Consider the following 15,160-nt stretch of genomic DNA (forward strand, 5'->3'; position numbering starts at 1 on the left):
ACGAAATACCTCAAGTATTAAAAGATACGTAAAATTCCTTAAACGAATACTGGATTATTTGTTTCAGGAAAATGTACAATAGAAAATTAATGTTAGATATTTAAAGATATTTTAAGAAGAATTTGTCACAGGAGCATGTGGAAATACCCTGATGAAATGTGTGGAGAAATATGAGTGAAAAAGAGTCATAATGGTAATGTATTTTACACACTTTATTACAACTGAATAACATATTATTACATAATACAAAGTAAACCAAATGGTATTTGTATTATTTACAAGAGTATTTTGTGCAATGGACTTCAGAACCTCTGTTGTAATCTAAGGTGAGCTGACCAGTCTAGTTCACTACTGAAGATGTCAACAGTTACTGGAACAATATTCTGTCTGAGCCAGATCTTACAACATTTTTTCTTAGAACATCAAGACTTATATTGCTCTGCTTTGTCTGAAGGACCTGACTTTTAAATACCTAACAAGAACCAGTTATGTCAAATTCAGCACACTCTGCAATCAGTGGGAAGCCTTAAGTCTTCAAATGAGATTCCTGTCCGTCCTTGCCCCCTTTAAATGTTTTTTGCTGCAGCTTTAGAGATGTTAATTAATTGCTGGCGACTGACTGAATAAAAGGCTGCTGATGTTGTTGTTGTGGAGAAAAGTCAAAGGGTCTGTGGCTCTCAGTGTAGCCATAAAGTTTCCGGAGGGCCACGCGAGCTGCTTCTTCCTCGGCTGCTGCAAGCGTCTCTCCTGGACCCTGAGCCAGTAGCTTCTTGTCACTGAATTAACAAAGAGGTGAGCAGATAAAAATGTAAATTCTTCATAGCATTCATTTTAACCCATCCCATCCATTTTAAATTTAGAACAGTAACAACACACGAACAACAGAACACATACCTGTATAAGCCAACAAAATACAGTGGCAACACTGTGCTGGCTCCAGCAGACCGGATGAGTCGAGGCTCTGGCAGAGGAATTTTCCTCTTAGTAAGCTCTTCCACCAGTAGTCCCATGGGGTTGACCACAGTCCACATATCAAAGAGGTCCTTTCCTATCAGCTGAGTCACCAGAAAATCCTAGGAAGAAGGTGGAGGTAGGATTAAAAGAACAAAATGTCCCACCACTGTACACACAGAAGAGGCAACTGAGCAATGTGGACAAATTATGCTTCCTCTAAGCGAATTATTACGTGCCAATGATTTTGTGCCATAAACGACCTACCCTGAGAAATAATCCAGTTCGCTCAGCTCCACTGCTTTCCTGCAGAGCTCCGATCACTGCCATGAAAGTAGAACAGAGCACATCATCTGGAACAGGGAATTCTGCACTCATTGTCAGGTCTTCAATGCCCAGATTTCTGGCTACGTAAGTGATGACTGCTGGACTGGTGAGGTGCCCTACAATACTCTCCACTCCGATGGCCGGGAGGCTCGGGAAGCTTGCCCTGCACCAATCGGTCAGGAAGCTTTCAGTGAATGCAGACCCCTTTTTACTCAGCTGCACATTATCTTTTAGAACAAGAGCGGCAGTCTCAGATTCCACACCCAACCCCTTTCTCTTCTCTTGCTCCATCTGCAGGTAACAGGGATTGATGAAGGCTGTTTTCAGGAGCTCAAGAGAGAAATTTTCATGCAAGCGATGAGTGAAAGCTTGAACCTCTGCATGGTAATCCCAGTGAGGCTGCTGGGATCTGAAAAAAAAAATTAAATACGAACCATAAATAGGAGTGTACAGTGGCTAAAGTCATGTCTAAAAATCACTAAAAGCGTGTACAGAAAGTCTTAGAAGGCCATGATAAAATTAGAAGATTAACCGAGATCACGGGGAGGATGCTGGTTTTCTACCCTTGGGCAAAGGAGCTACGACAGCTAGCTACGCTTCTGGTGTTATTTGGAAATATCATGTAACGACACACACAGCGCTAAAAAGTCTGCATTAAACAGTTGTAAAATTGCACTAAAATGCCGTCCTTATGCACGCTTCTCAACGGACTACGACAAATAAACACTTATTGAAATATCAAATACACGAATGGCCTTGAGACGCTCTCTAGCGATTTTTGGCGTTACCGTGGCGTCGGAGGTGGAGGTCCTTCCAGCTTCAACTTCTTCGCCATGAGGTACGTGTAAGCTTTCATCCATCGCTTTTTCTCTCTAACCTGTGACAGTGAAATATTCCTGCAGGCGCGCTGGCAATGAATTCCTAATGTCAACGCACCACGATTTAGTAAGTACCCTGACGCCATGTTGGGTCCCAAAACAGCACGGTGCAACCGCTAAAAGTGTCCGACGCGAAACAAGAAACCATATCCGGTAGGCTGGAGCGTAAAGACAGCGTTACCATGGAAACAAGCGTAAACGTTAACTAATATTAACGACCGGGCAGGCTGCTGAGTGCTCTTTATTCGACTGTACAATTCAGAAACGCCTATAAAACCCATCGTTAAGAAGTATTACATATTTCAGCCTATTTAATATAAATTTTGACGATATCCACTTCGGAAAATCAAGAAAGGATGGGAGATCAAGTGTTGGTAGCAACTGAAGTCGAAGGTGGGGATGCCCGAGAAAGTTCTGACAGCAGTGGAGCTCAAGAAGACCTTGGGAAAAAAGAGTTGCAAAGTTCACCTCAGGAGAAAAACGAAAAACTCTCAGGACCACGGATGACCAAGAAACTCCTGAGAGACCACTGTAAGCAGAACAAACTGTACATAACACCATGCCTCAATGATACACTGTATCTGCATTTCAAAGGTTTCTCCACCATTGAGAACTTAGAGGAGTACACAGGTCTGAAATGTCTCTGGCTGGAAAGCAATGGGCTCCAACGCATTGAGAACCTGGATGCTCAGACTGATCTGCGCTGCTTGTTCCTTCAGCAAAATCTAATATACAAGCTGGAAAACCTTGAGCCTCTGAAGAAACTCTGTACTCTGAATGTCTCCAACAACTACATACACATCATAGAGAACATCTCCTGCCTTCCTGACCTGAGTACTCTGCAGATTGCCCATAACAAGCTGGGAACCGTTGGTGACATAGAGCATTTGAGTCAGTGTCTGAACATTAGTGTATTAGACCTCTCTCACAACCTGTTACACGACCCCAACATCCTCCTTGTGCTTGAGGCCATGCCAGAACTGCGTGTACTGAATCTAATGGGAAACGAGGTTGTGAAAAAAATCCCAAACTACAGAAAAACCATGATTGTACGCCTCAAGCAGCTCACGTTTCTTGATGATCGCCCTGTGTTTCCTAAAGACAGGGCGTGTGCTGAGTCGTGGGCAGTGGGAGGGCTGGAAGGGGAACGCCAGGAGAGGGAGCAGTGGGATACACGAGAGAGGAAGAAAATTCAGGAAAGCTTGGATGGAATGGCAATGATTCGGAAGAAGGCCCAGGAAAGACGCAGACTCAGAGAGTTACAGGATAAAGGTAATCAGCTTTCAGCTTTTACTACCATCATGTATATACTAGGAGTAAATGTGGATGAATGTTTACACAGTATAATTGTTTGATTTCAGGGAAAACTGATGCTTCCTCTACTCCAGAAACTACTTGTGAGGAAAACAGTACCCAGATTTTAACTTCTTCACAAGGTGACAAGATACAAGCTTTTGTACAGGACTGCCTGGATGCCCATGAAGAGTTCTTAGAGGAACAGTCAAAACGGGGACTTCTTGAAAATCAGCCAGCAAGTAAACATCTTGAGACCGAGCAGGCAGGTCAACTCCTGATGAGAGAGCAGTTAGATGAAGACACCCAGGACCATTCTCCGATAACGCACACTGTAAGAGAAGAGAAAGGAAGGGAAAAGGTCCCAGCAGATGAGCAAGGAAGTACTGTAGGGCACATGTTAGAGACAGAAAAAGAAGATAAACAAGAAAAACAGTCCACAAGAAATGAAACAGAGAGAGAGCAGAGTAAAAACAAACAGCCTCCTCTTCCTGAAGCCGATGACGCTGTACCGGTACATGGTCCTGGACCACGGATTACAGAGCTACAAGATGCAGAGCTGCTGGAAACCATTCACCTTCCTCCAGCAAGTCGCTCATTGCGTATTGATGAGTTGCCTGATTTAGAAGATGTGGACACAGAAGACTTTAACGCAGTATTCTCTTGTAGGCAGGCCTTTAAACCAAAAATAGAAGTCATATCAGGTGACAGCAACGGGGAAGCACCAGCTGGGATTCAGAGTGACAGCATCTCCACATCCGCTCCAGCTAAAAGCTTTTTGTTCCTAATGAGTGGCTGCGAGAAATCACCGGCTGTCTCTGGCAATTCTACATCGCTGGTGTATCCAGAGGATGAGGGTGCGCCTTCCGACCCGCCAAACTCAAAAATAAACCGAACCTCCTCTCCACCACGCTGCCTGATCGAGGAGCTTGAGTAATACCTTGATGTCATTAAATTTGAAATATGAATTAAAATAGTAAACTGCAATTCAATCTGTAGCCGTTTTGTCTGTGTGCTTGTCAGCTGTTATACTGTGAAAAGAAGAAATTCAGAACTGATTTGGTCAGTATTCTCGGGGGGAATGATATGTTTCCTCTTCACATTACAGCAACATTTTATATAATTTTATTTCATTCAGGGTTTTTCCCAGACAACTGTGGTCCTTTGTGGTTTAATACAGTGCAATGGGTAAGACAATGCTAGCTGTTTTGTAACAGATATGTATAATTTTTGGTTACTTCTGACCATTTCAAAAGCAAATGTATCTATTTTGTTTGAGAAAATCCACCCAAATAAATACACCTGTAAATTTTAGGATTTTTTTCCTTGGGAGACATTTAACTCCTCTACAGGAAAAACTAAGTTAATGTCTCAATAAAAATACAAGACAACACATGACTGGTACGGTTTTACTAAACTTTATTAGATTTACCAGCCAAGTCACATATTATTCTCTCTCTCCAATAAGTATTCAGCATTACCACCATGGAGCTGCATGTCCCCACACTACAGCTCCTTATTTTTTCTTTTTGGTGAACTATATACTGTGCCTCTGGATGAGGTCCGATTGACGTGAACAAATATTTACAACAACTTAGCAATGGGCAGCAGAACTTGAGAATAAAAACAAAACACGAGAAAATGGAATAGATGGAACAAAATAAGAGTACAAAAATAAAACTGTACATGTTTAAATAAACAAAATCAAAATGTTGAGCCTATGTGCAACAAGCCTTGCACGTGCTAACATCTCCTCACACAGGGGTTAAGTGCAGTGAGCAGCTAACTCATAGGATAAAGGATAATACGTTCTCCTGTCATGTGGATGGCAGAAACACAGGCCGGCTCTAACGTCGCAACCACACCCAAGTGTTGATGAGCCAGAAAGCGACGGTGACGGAGTACAGGATCATCTCTCGCTTTGTTCGCTCTTTGTTCTCTTCCTCCAAATGTTGGAGTCTCCGGTTCAACTTGATGAGCTGTTGCCGAATCAAAAAAATGGTTTTATCAGTCTGGCCTCTTGCACCACACAAGACAGAATTCATTTATTTATCATGAGCTAACCTGCCGTCGAAGTGTTGTTGCATCGACCACAGTCATGTCATCACCTGTCCCATCCAGAGAGGGTTCATATGTTGACAGTGCAAGCCTTAAAAAGAAAATGGCTAGTTTGACAATCACAAAATAACCAAGTCACAGCAGCACACGGCACATTCAAATACGCGGAACAATTTAACAATGGCAATGTAATTTTTATAGATATCTGTGTCCATTTTTGTGACCCGTAATGATAACTCAAGGTAGGAAAGGATGAGGACAAGGAGAGAGGAACAAAACGAAGTGCCAGGTGAAGTTACCTGGAATCATGCAGGGGGTTGGAGCTGGAAGCCGACCCCCCTCGCAGTGATGGTTTGCTAAGGGGTGGGGAAAGACAGAGTTGGGAAAAGACGAAAGAGATATAGAGAAACCAACAATGTTGCATCCATGCACACAACTTGGATGTCTTTAATGCACTTAGATTTTCTCTAATTTTCTATTCTTTCTATTCCTTTTAAAAAGTCTTATTTCCCTAAAGTTGTTTTCAGTGTCTTAAAACAAGTCACAACTTTATCACTTTAGTCTTCAAAGGGGGCAAAGAATGTGGGTAAGTGCTCTAAAAATACCTTTTTTAAGCATACAGAAAATATGAATTTGTGAGGAATATTTAGAAGATCCATTTTCACCTTATTCTTTCCTTAAAGAGATAAACAATTAAAAGGTCAAACACTTGCAAAACTCCTTGGAAAGTTCAGTAATGAATCCACATGCTCTGCACAGCGTTTAACCCTGGAGTAACTGAAGTGTTGAACCTGAAGGTGAAATAAGTTGTCAGCACTACTTCACTTTCTCTTTAATACACCATCTCTACATCTCTGAAGTTTCAAATGATGATAAAACAAATTCCTCAATGTGAATTATTCCCTTTCTTACAAAGCAAACGTTTATGGTGTTTGAGAAGTCAAAGTTAGGGTTGGGCGATTGGACGAATATATCGACTATCGACGATAGACAGGCCATTGGCGATCGTTTTTACAAGGGCAATTTATTTATTTATTCGCCCATGAGTAAGTTTGCTAATAATGATGGAGCTAATAGAAGCAGTCAACAGAAAAAAATAATAATAATAGCGCGGTTTTAACAGCACCCTCTTCCATCTGCGAGCAAATGCACCCTCCTCAGAGTGTGCCCAAATGCTTGTTGATGGAGCTGCAGAAGCTGGTGATAGTCTAGCATACTCAGCCGGATGGTGGACACGTACATGCTCATGCAAGTTAGTCGTGTTTGAGTACTTTGCTTGCTCGGACAGCCCTAATTTTTTGGGAAATTAGTTTGTCCATGTTTGGACTTCTATGATGTAAACGCGCAAATCAGTCCGTGCATGATTATATTGCTCCGCCCATCAAAAAGTCTGCACGTGCGCGAATATATCGCCCATCATCGATTATTGGACTGACAATGTAAAAATTTTTACATATCGCCAAACCCTAGTCAAAGTGCAACTCAAACAACTTGATTCAACCACTGGTGGAAGTGGCAGTTCAGAGCTTCAGTTTTTAAATCTTCAACTAAGCAAGGAACTTAGAAACCTTTTCTACATTTTCTGGGATTAATACATGTGTTATTAATACTGTTAAAGGTTAAAACTGGTCACAAGATGCTTGAGACTACACAGCCTGTACCACATGACCCTCTCCCATTCCAAAACAAATGGTGCTTATGGGCAGAAATGAAAGTACATTTAATGCCATCTATCATGAAAATAGCTGTTGCAATCTTTACGGCCTTTTTAAACCAATACCTATTCGGGCAATTTTTTTTTTCAAAACCTTCAAGCAAAAAAAAAAAAAAAAAAAGACCAGATGATTGGGAGGTCACCTGCGAGGGTTCTCATCCAAGACCTCCAGGACGTGCTGGTAGGCCCGACGTGTAGTGGACTGGATGAAAGATAAGACACCACTAGCGCTGTAGAGGTTGTGTTCTTCAGCCTCGGTGAGAGGGGGGCATGGGTGAGCAATGGCTGGGGGGGGAGGGGTTGCACTGCTCAGTGCCCACCATTAAGAGCAGCAAATTCAGTAGGGAAGGGAAGAAGAGAGAGTACAAGAGAAGGAGGAAGGAAAGGGATAGAAATAAGGAAAGGAAACTGTCCTCCACTGACTGTGCAAAACTAATATCAGAGTGAAAGTGAATAGGCAAAAAGCAGCAGCCAAAGACTGAACCTGCCGACCACACCGTGTTCTAACACATCTGGCAAGAAACAGGAATGCAAAAGGAGATGATTTTATGTTTGATTAAGTGACTATTTTCTTGTTCACCATTCAGGCCAGACAAGGAACCTTGTTAACAGTACCAGTGTGCTGTGTTGCAGAAAGTGATCAGGACATGAAAAGGTGTTTTTTTGTTGTTGTTTTTTTGTCCGAGAACTGTGTAATATTTTTTCTCAAATATTAAGCCTAATAATTTCTATCAAAATAATAAAGTTGCCAAGCACTTGTAGTTTACACCAGGCCTTCAAACAAATACATGAAGCTACTAAAGCTTCAAATTTGAATCGCTTTGTATTAAAAACAGTCTGCTTCACTAGTTCCTGTCAGTGCTTCCCCAGCTATTCCTGTCCTTCTGCGTAGAGGGGATAACAGTGTTCAAATTTGTAATTTATTTAAACTAATCAATTAATCTTTAAAGATTTCACAATTTGGAAATAATCTACCAACAAAAACATGTTGTTAATGCATTAAAAAGTAGCAAAAAGTTTCTGCATCAACACTGACAGCTGCAAAAGCTCCTGACATAGTGGCTTACAATGCAAGTATGAAACCAAAAGAAAGATGCTGCATGCTTTACATGCACAAAGACGTAATAGCTGGTACCCAGTTAATGGACCCATACTCACGCTGAATCGTTGCGCATCAGCTGAGTGTTCTGACGGACAGCTGCATTCTCACTGGCTGAACGCTCCCTCCGTAAACGTCCCTGGGGCCGCAACTACAAGGAATAGCACTGACAACTGATTTTCTGGTTATGAGTTACACTAAGGACATTATCTTAATCAATGGGTGAATTGTACACAGTGTTCTCTGTAATAAAAAAAAATTACTGATTTATCACTTACCACTTCCTCACTGTCTGGAGCCGCCTGCTGATCGTCTTCCATGAAGTCCAGGGGTCGCTCATTGAGGGTGAGGACTCTGGGTGGAGTTTTAAGTGATAGCGTTTCCAGTGGTGTTGACTGGATGAGGTCCAAGTCTCTGGGTCTGGGGAACTGGGTGTCATCACTGCCTCCTGACAAATGAAATGTACTGTGAGACTAACCTATCACTTCTAACACTTTAACAGTATTAACAGTATGCTGTGCTTTTAATACAAAATTGAATGAATTATAATCAATTAGTTCACACCTATAGTGGGAAAAAAACAAATATCCCCTCCGCCATGCTACCTGTATGCATGTCAGCCCCTTCACATAAAAAGCAGTAAGTAACAGCTAAGTTGAGCTTAAAATTTGTGTTGCAGTGGCTTTTGCGCTCATTTTTTTTCTTTTGCTTTTGAATGTCAAGCTTTGTTTTCCTTGTGTGAATGCACATCACTGTGCTGTGGTCATAGTTCAACAATGCTGAACTTTGACCACTGCACACCAGTGCTTCCTGAATGGTGTGCATGAACTGTGCTTTACTCAATGCAGGGGGCAAACTGCTCATGCGTAGTAGTGCAACTCAGTGGCAATAATGTGAGCAGTGGTACTGATGTCACATTATGTAAAACGTTCATGTTCATGTGGTTCTCTGTGGTGAAGCGAAACACAGAGACACCTGCTGTAGTAGTTCCTGCGTCCCACTTTACACCCCTTTTCATTCTCTTTCTTTATTAAATGTTCATAACTCCTCATGTATGGCTGTGTTAACGGAGACCATTTCTAGAGCTGGGTATGTCTTAAGATATCAAAGATATTGCGGCTAGTGTGATCCCATCGCAAGATGGTTTGTAATTGTTACGTTAAAAGTGAAATAGTTGATGTGATGCTGGCAGTGAAACGGCATCTAGGAGCAAAGTCCTGAGGTGCTGATAGAAGGAGTTCTATAATCTGTAAAAGACTGTGAGGAACTACTATAATGGTGAGTCACCAGTGATGTGCAGACATAGTGTGACATAAAGGACAGAAAACATACAGTATACTAACCAGCAATCACAATTCTCTCTGGGACTTGCATTATAACACTGTGAGGGACCTCCTGTGATCCCAAATTAGGGTCCTCGTGGGCTGTTGGAGCCACTTTGAGCATCTCTGGGATGCGCATCCTTTGGCTTATTCCCTCGGTGTACTCCAGCTCATAGTGGATACGGTTAATTTCAGCTATATCAGCCGTTGGAGAGGGGAATGTTGCTCCGTTCATTTGGCTGTTCATCAACACAGAATTAAGTGTTAGTTAAACAGAAAAAAATCCCTAAAGAAAGACAACATGCTGATACAATACGCCTTTGAGCTAAAATAGTTTTACTTCAGCCACACACTGAATAGCTATTGTCATGCAGTGTGCGGCTTCAGCTGTTAAACCCAGCCTAGCCTAGCTCACAAAACCAGAATATCTCCTCTAGGGACACAGTGATACTTATCGTGGTGGTGCTAACAGAGTAGTGGAGAGGGGATTAAATATAGAACAGGCTTGTGATGTTATCATACGTTATCACATGATGTATTCTGATTTTTTCAGAGTCACGCAAAAGTCGAACATTGACCCCAAAGCAAACAACATTGATTTTAACATTAAAGAACTGCTGGTCTCATTACAGAGTGTTTATTTTAAAGCCTTTAATGCTCACAAGATGCCAAGAAATGATTATCCAACTGTACTAGCAGAAGAAATGTCTAATACATTACCCATATAACAACATTCAGAAAATATTATCCACAAACATTTGCGGAAATACTTTGCATTCCAGCAAACAGGCTAGCTTCGGGAAATGAAATTGACAGAAAACACTTTAGCTTAGCGCCATTTCAAGCTAGCACGTTAGCCATATTTCTTACCGTTTAGTCTGTTGCCACGGACCGCTGTTTCGTCGAAGAACTTATTCAGAGATTTTTTGACGGAACGAACCTGCAGTCGGAAAGGTAAAGCTCAGTTTCATGTATTTTAGGTATTACAGGTGAATTAGCTGTTAAGCATCTCAATGTTGTGAGAGAGGACCTTCCTCTCTTCCTGCTTCTTCCTCTGTCTGCACGCTAAACAGGAAGTGGCGTAATTCTGGGGGAAGTTATGTCATTAGTACCAAGCGCTGAAATTAAAAGCAGAGAAAAAACTTGTTCAAATTTAATTTATATTCTGGACATATGTGCAAACAGTACAGCCTAAAATAATATAATTTGTCTAACTTGTTAGTTTATTGTAGCTTACCATTTAAATAGCCTGTATTTAAATATTCTACATGCTTTCAGAAATGACTTGTAGGTCACCATAGTAGGTGTTTTATCTATTTTTATTTTATTGTGGCTTATTTAATTTGGCAAAGAATTCAGCTTTACGAAATGCAATAACATAATTTATCTACACTGAATGTTTATTGATCTGCTTTATTGTATTCAGTAAAGCTTAATATGTATATATATAAAACTGTTGAAAGTACACCCTAAACTACTTTTTCCTTAGATCTAATTTTAAATTCAGATTTGGAAGTGTAATTTTTACAAATTTAAATCAATTTTTATTTTTTATTTTATATGCACATCGAACCATTTAAAAAAATCAGAATAATTTAGGAGCATTTGTCGATGTAGCCTTTTGATGAAACTACATATTTTGTCTTATACGCAAAGCTGGCTGTATTACTGATGAGTGCACATGTCAGTGTTGCCGGAGGTTTGGAGAGATGGCCCCACAGTCACTGTGGGTGGTGCCTTTCTTCGGAGCCATTCAAAGGCAGCCTTTGACATGAGACAGTTGCCCCTCTGCGTAACAAGCAAACGGGATATCAGGGATACCATTGCAGGATAAACAAAAGTCGTGAGTCATGTTTAAAGGAGGACTTTCATAAATGTCAGGATGCTCTTCATTTAACAGGCACAGAGCCTGCGCCGATTGAGTACTTCTGACCGTGGTTGTAACTGGCTGAAATTATGTTCCCACATATTTTTATTTTGTGCGTAATATTATTTGGCACTATGCATATCGCGTCATCTTTGGAGCTGCAGCTTGGCATGTAAGTAACGTGTTTTGGGTTTGTTTTGTTTTTTTGTTTTTACATTGTTTCCACTGCTTTCCGTTTGCACTTTGAGCACACACTTGAATAAACGATTAGGTGAATGAGAAAGATTTGATGCTTTTAAATATGACAGAAGCAGCGTGCGTTAGACTGGATTTTTAAAAGAGAGATTCTGAGTTTAAACTCTGTTGAACTTTTGATTTCACCATTTATAATTCTCACTTTAGCTGATCTCTGTGTTTTTCTGCTCAATGACCACTAGGAGTCTCTTTTTCGGGTCCCCTCGTGCATGCGTGTCCACTGTTTTTGTAGCGCGGATGTAACGTGCATCTGCATAATAACTTCCAAAGGAATGCGCTTTTCTTTGGACTGTACTTGAGGGTTTTGAATTTAAATAGACTGTGGAGGACATGATTGAAAGAACCGGCTGTCATTACCAGAGAAGAAGAATATTTCCTCTAATTAACTTCAGGTTGCCCTATATTGAAGCCAGATGGTTTGAGGAGGAGGACACCTATGGATAGTTTACCTGCACTCACAACATAAACAGATGCAGGCTCCTTAAACAGAAGCTTACAAAGTTTAAGATTTTAGGCTTTTTCACATCAGTGCAAAACAATACACGTGCACTTTATTTTGTAGATTTACATTGTAACAATTAAAATGTGGTTGTTTATCTAGTGGTAAAAGCAGTAGACGGTGATAATGTGTAATACTAAATCAAATGAACATGTAGAACATGTATATATATTACATGTATACTACTAATTACAGCATGGTTTCAGCTTTGCAGCAGGCTTACATCACAATTAAAATAACTGTTGTCTACCCCTCAACACAGTCACCTACCAACACATAGACAGAAAAATACATACTGAATACTGAAAGTCATCAGAAAAACAGATTTTTCCCCCAAGTTTTTGCCATTTTGTTATATAAACTATGTGTTTTTCATGCCCAGGCCAAATGTTTGTGCTGACCAGGAGATGTCCATGGTAGGGAGTCGTCAACCTTGCGTCCAGGCTTTTACCCGCACGGTGAAGGTGTGGAAGCAGGGATGCACAAGCCACAAATGGTGTATGGGTGTTGAGAGGAGGTAAATGCAGACTTTTAAAATTCGGTTTGCCACTCTCCGATAATTGCTGGGGATGACTTCTGTTCATGTGATCTGGGGCTGATAGTTGTAATGTTCATTCTCCTGATTAACAGAAGCAGTCACTAATTTGTATTACTACAATTATTAAACCAATTGGCTTTTGCATCTAAAAAAAAAAAATTGTTTAATAATGTGTTAAAAATCTTTTATAAACTCAACATTACCTTCACAGGTAATACTTTACAATGTAATGACCTGAAAATTGTGAAATCTCCCCTCCTCAGGACAGCGTACTACACAGTTTACAGGCAAGCGTACAGAGTGGATTTGCACACAGTCTACAGGTGCTGCCCTGGCTGGATTCAGAAGGGTGAAGAGAGAGGTTGTCTGCACAGTGAGTAATTGCATTTCACTTACATCTGTATCAGAAGGAGCTACTTTCAATACTGCTGTGAAGTTGCACTTGAAACAATAACTGAACCCGGAAACTGCCTGTTGTCTAAACCAGCAATGGGCAATTAATTTTCCCAAGAAGCCACATGAGAAACTAGGACTGTTGTGGAGTGCTGCACCAATAAGCTGAACTCAACAGTCTCAGTTTCTCACGTGGCCCCATCGGAAAATTAATTCCCCACTGCTGGTCAAGACAAATACACACTCAGACAGATTTGCCTGTATATGCAGAAGTGCACACATAACTTGGATATATCAGCAGCGTTATGCTATGTGATACCTTCAGGAGTTTGCAGTGCCAATATGTGCTTCAATGGAGGGAGATGTGCTGAGACTGGAGACCAAATATGTCATTGTCCACTGGGCTTCAAAGGCACGCGATGTCAATATGGTGAGTATTCAGCTTCCCAGAAGATGAAAACTAAAGATTTTGCCAATTTATTCAATTGAAAATAAGTAACTGAAGTATGCAGGTAATTCAAAATGGCCAAATATATCTTTGGGATCCAGCAAACACACTTATATATATTCCGAGAATAACACTTTGTTGAAGCTTTAATAGGTCCAGTTCAGACTGTTCACTCTGCTAAAGCAGAATGAGGCTGTATTGTAGCTATGATTGGATGGGGCTGCTCTGTGGGGGCTTTGGCTAGTTAAAGGTGGAAGAAGTGGTTTTTTTTTGGAGAAATGTTTTTTCTTTGAAGGCAAGAGCCTGGAGTGCTGTGGCTAACCCAGCTGAGCTTCCTCTCTATAAAAACTGCTCATTAATGAGACTGTCTTCAGTCCTTATTTTATATGACAGAAAAACTAAAACAAAAAATAGAAATTTGGTTTCATCTACCAATATTTCCCCTGGTTGAACATTTCTTTAATGCATTGGATTAACTGATTTGTTCGTTGAGTATTCTTTAAGGTTTGATAGTTTGGAAATAGGGATATTTCCAGTTTAGAAGCCAATGTGAACTCACATGTCACTCTGTTATCAGCGTGCTTCTTACACGGTATAACATGAGGCAGCCAGCTGATGGTTAGCATATACTTATATGTACAACAGGTTTCCTGTACAAGGTCTCTTTCAGCTGAACAGCTGTTTGCCAGATCACTGCTCACAGAAAGGACAGTGAACATTTGACAGGGACCAACCTTTCACTCCCTTCCAGTCTTTGTACTAAGCAAACCAGATATTTGCTGCAACCTTTAAATTACTGCGGAGATACAAAGGCAGCACGTGCGATCCTAGCGGTAGCCTACCAGAAGGTGAATAAGTGTATTTGCCAAAATGTGGATTCCTTTAAAATGCATCTAAGCAGTATCTATTACTTAAATTGCATTTAAATAAGTCAAAACAACTTAGAAATATGAATTGTTGGAGATAAGGACTTCTACACAAATAAATAAACTGGACATAATCAAAACCTCTAAAATCTCAGCCTTTGAGTTCTTAATGAACTGCAACTGAGCAACCTGGCATCACAAATAAATAGCGAACATCTGAAGTAAAGCAGAGTTAAACCCTTATTATTATTCTTGTCTCTTGTTGCCATCATTGTCTATTCTTTCTGCTCATTGCAGTCTAAGTAACTCTAGTTTTTGTGTGCTTGTTGCTGTTTTGGAGGAGTCCTGCAAAGAGAGAATGGTGAGCGGAAGATATTTAGTTTCTAGCCCCCCACATACTCACAGACACGCAAACATGCAGGCACACACACACAGAAGCTTTGCTGTTAGATTTCCCAGGAGAAGGGGCCTGCCAGAGGTGTAACACAGTCCTTCCTCTTGCTAAGATGTTTTCACACAAGCCTGTTGTTGTTTGTTAGAGGCAGTGCTCGCGTTTGTTTTCACACGGGTTCTTTGGTTTTCACACATCTAAGTGATGGATTGGAAACAGAGATGTTATAATCAGGACTTTCATCCTCTCTCTTTCACGTCC

The 15,160-nt window shown here is 40.8% G+C and overlaps 4 protein-coding genes across 6 annotated transcripts in view; 2 read left to right on the forward strand and 2 right to left on the reverse strand.

The window, feature by feature from the left end:
- Positions 1-206: 206 nt before the first annotated feature.
- mrpl44 (mitochondrial ribosomal protein L44) lies at positions 207-2,282 on the reverse strand. The gene is made up of 4 exons (XM_063493484.1): positions 2,067-2,282; positions 1,219-1,687; positions 895-1,073; positions 207-776 (listed from the first exon to the last, which is right to left on the reverse strand). Exons 1-4 carry the CDS (start codon positions 2,240-2,242, stop codon positions 602-604), a joined length of 999 nt encoding a protein of 332 aa, XP_063349554.1. The 5' UTR covers positions 2,243-2,282; the 3' UTR covers positions 207-601.
- Positions 2,283-2,485: 203 nt separating this feature from the next.
- On the forward strand, positions 2,486-4,386 carry dnaaf1 (dynein axonemal assembly factor 1; the record flags this gene model as incomplete). The annotated part of the gene is made up of 2 exons (XM_063494127.1): positions 2,486-3,428; positions 3,518-4,386. Coding segments are annotated over 2 exons (1,812 nt in total), but the record flags the coding sequence as incomplete, so codon positions are not given.
- A 465-nt stretch (positions 4,387-4,851) lies between these two features.
- mffa (mitochondrial fission factor a) lies at positions 4,852-10,707 on the reverse strand. 3 transcript variants are annotated; one of them, XM_063493772.1, is made up of 8 exons: positions 10,513-10,707; positions 9,664-9,881; positions 8,599-8,768; positions 8,380-8,471; positions 7,365-7,526; positions 5,807-5,863; positions 5,514-5,598; positions 4,852-5,428 (listed from the first exon to the last, which is right to left on the reverse strand). In XM_063493772.1, exons 2-8 carry the CDS (start codon positions 9,875-9,877, stop codon positions 5,297-5,299), a joined length of 912 nt encoding a protein of 303 aa, XP_063349842.1. In that variant the 5' UTR covers positions 9,878-9,881; positions 10,513-10,707; the 3' UTR covers positions 4,852-5,296. The 3 variants fall into 3 exon arrangements, with proteins under 3 accessions (XP_063349842.1, XP_063349843.1, XP_063349845.1); XM_063493773.1 differs by lacking the exon at positions 7,365-7,526; XM_063493775.1 differs by lacking the exons at positions 5,807-5,863; positions 7,365-7,526.
- A 766-nt stretch (positions 10,708-11,473) lies between these two features.
- megf6 (multiple EGF like domains 6) overlaps positions 11,474-15,160 on the forward strand; it is a 54,551-nt gene continuing 50,864 nt past the window's right edge. The window contains exons 1-4 of the mRNA XM_063493955.1: positions 11,474-11,681; positions 12,646-12,780; positions 13,065-13,174; positions 13,520-13,624. Of these exons, the coding sequence (XP_063350025.1) occupies positions 11,599-11,681; positions 12,646-12,780; positions 13,065-13,174; positions 13,520-13,624 (433 nt within the window). The 5' untranslated portion in view covers positions 11,474-11,598. The remainder of the gene's footprint in view (positions 11,682-12,645; positions 12,781-13,064; positions 13,175-13,519; positions 13,625-15,160) is intronic.

Source organism: Pelmatolapia mariae, linkage group LG14 (genome assembly GCF_036321145.2).
Source record: "Pelmatolapia mariae isolate MD_Pm_ZW linkage group LG14, Pm_UMD_F_2, whole genome shotgun sequence".
NCBI lineage: Eukaryota > Metazoa > Chordata > Actinopteri > Cichliformes > Cichlidae > Pelmatolapia > Pelmatolapia mariae.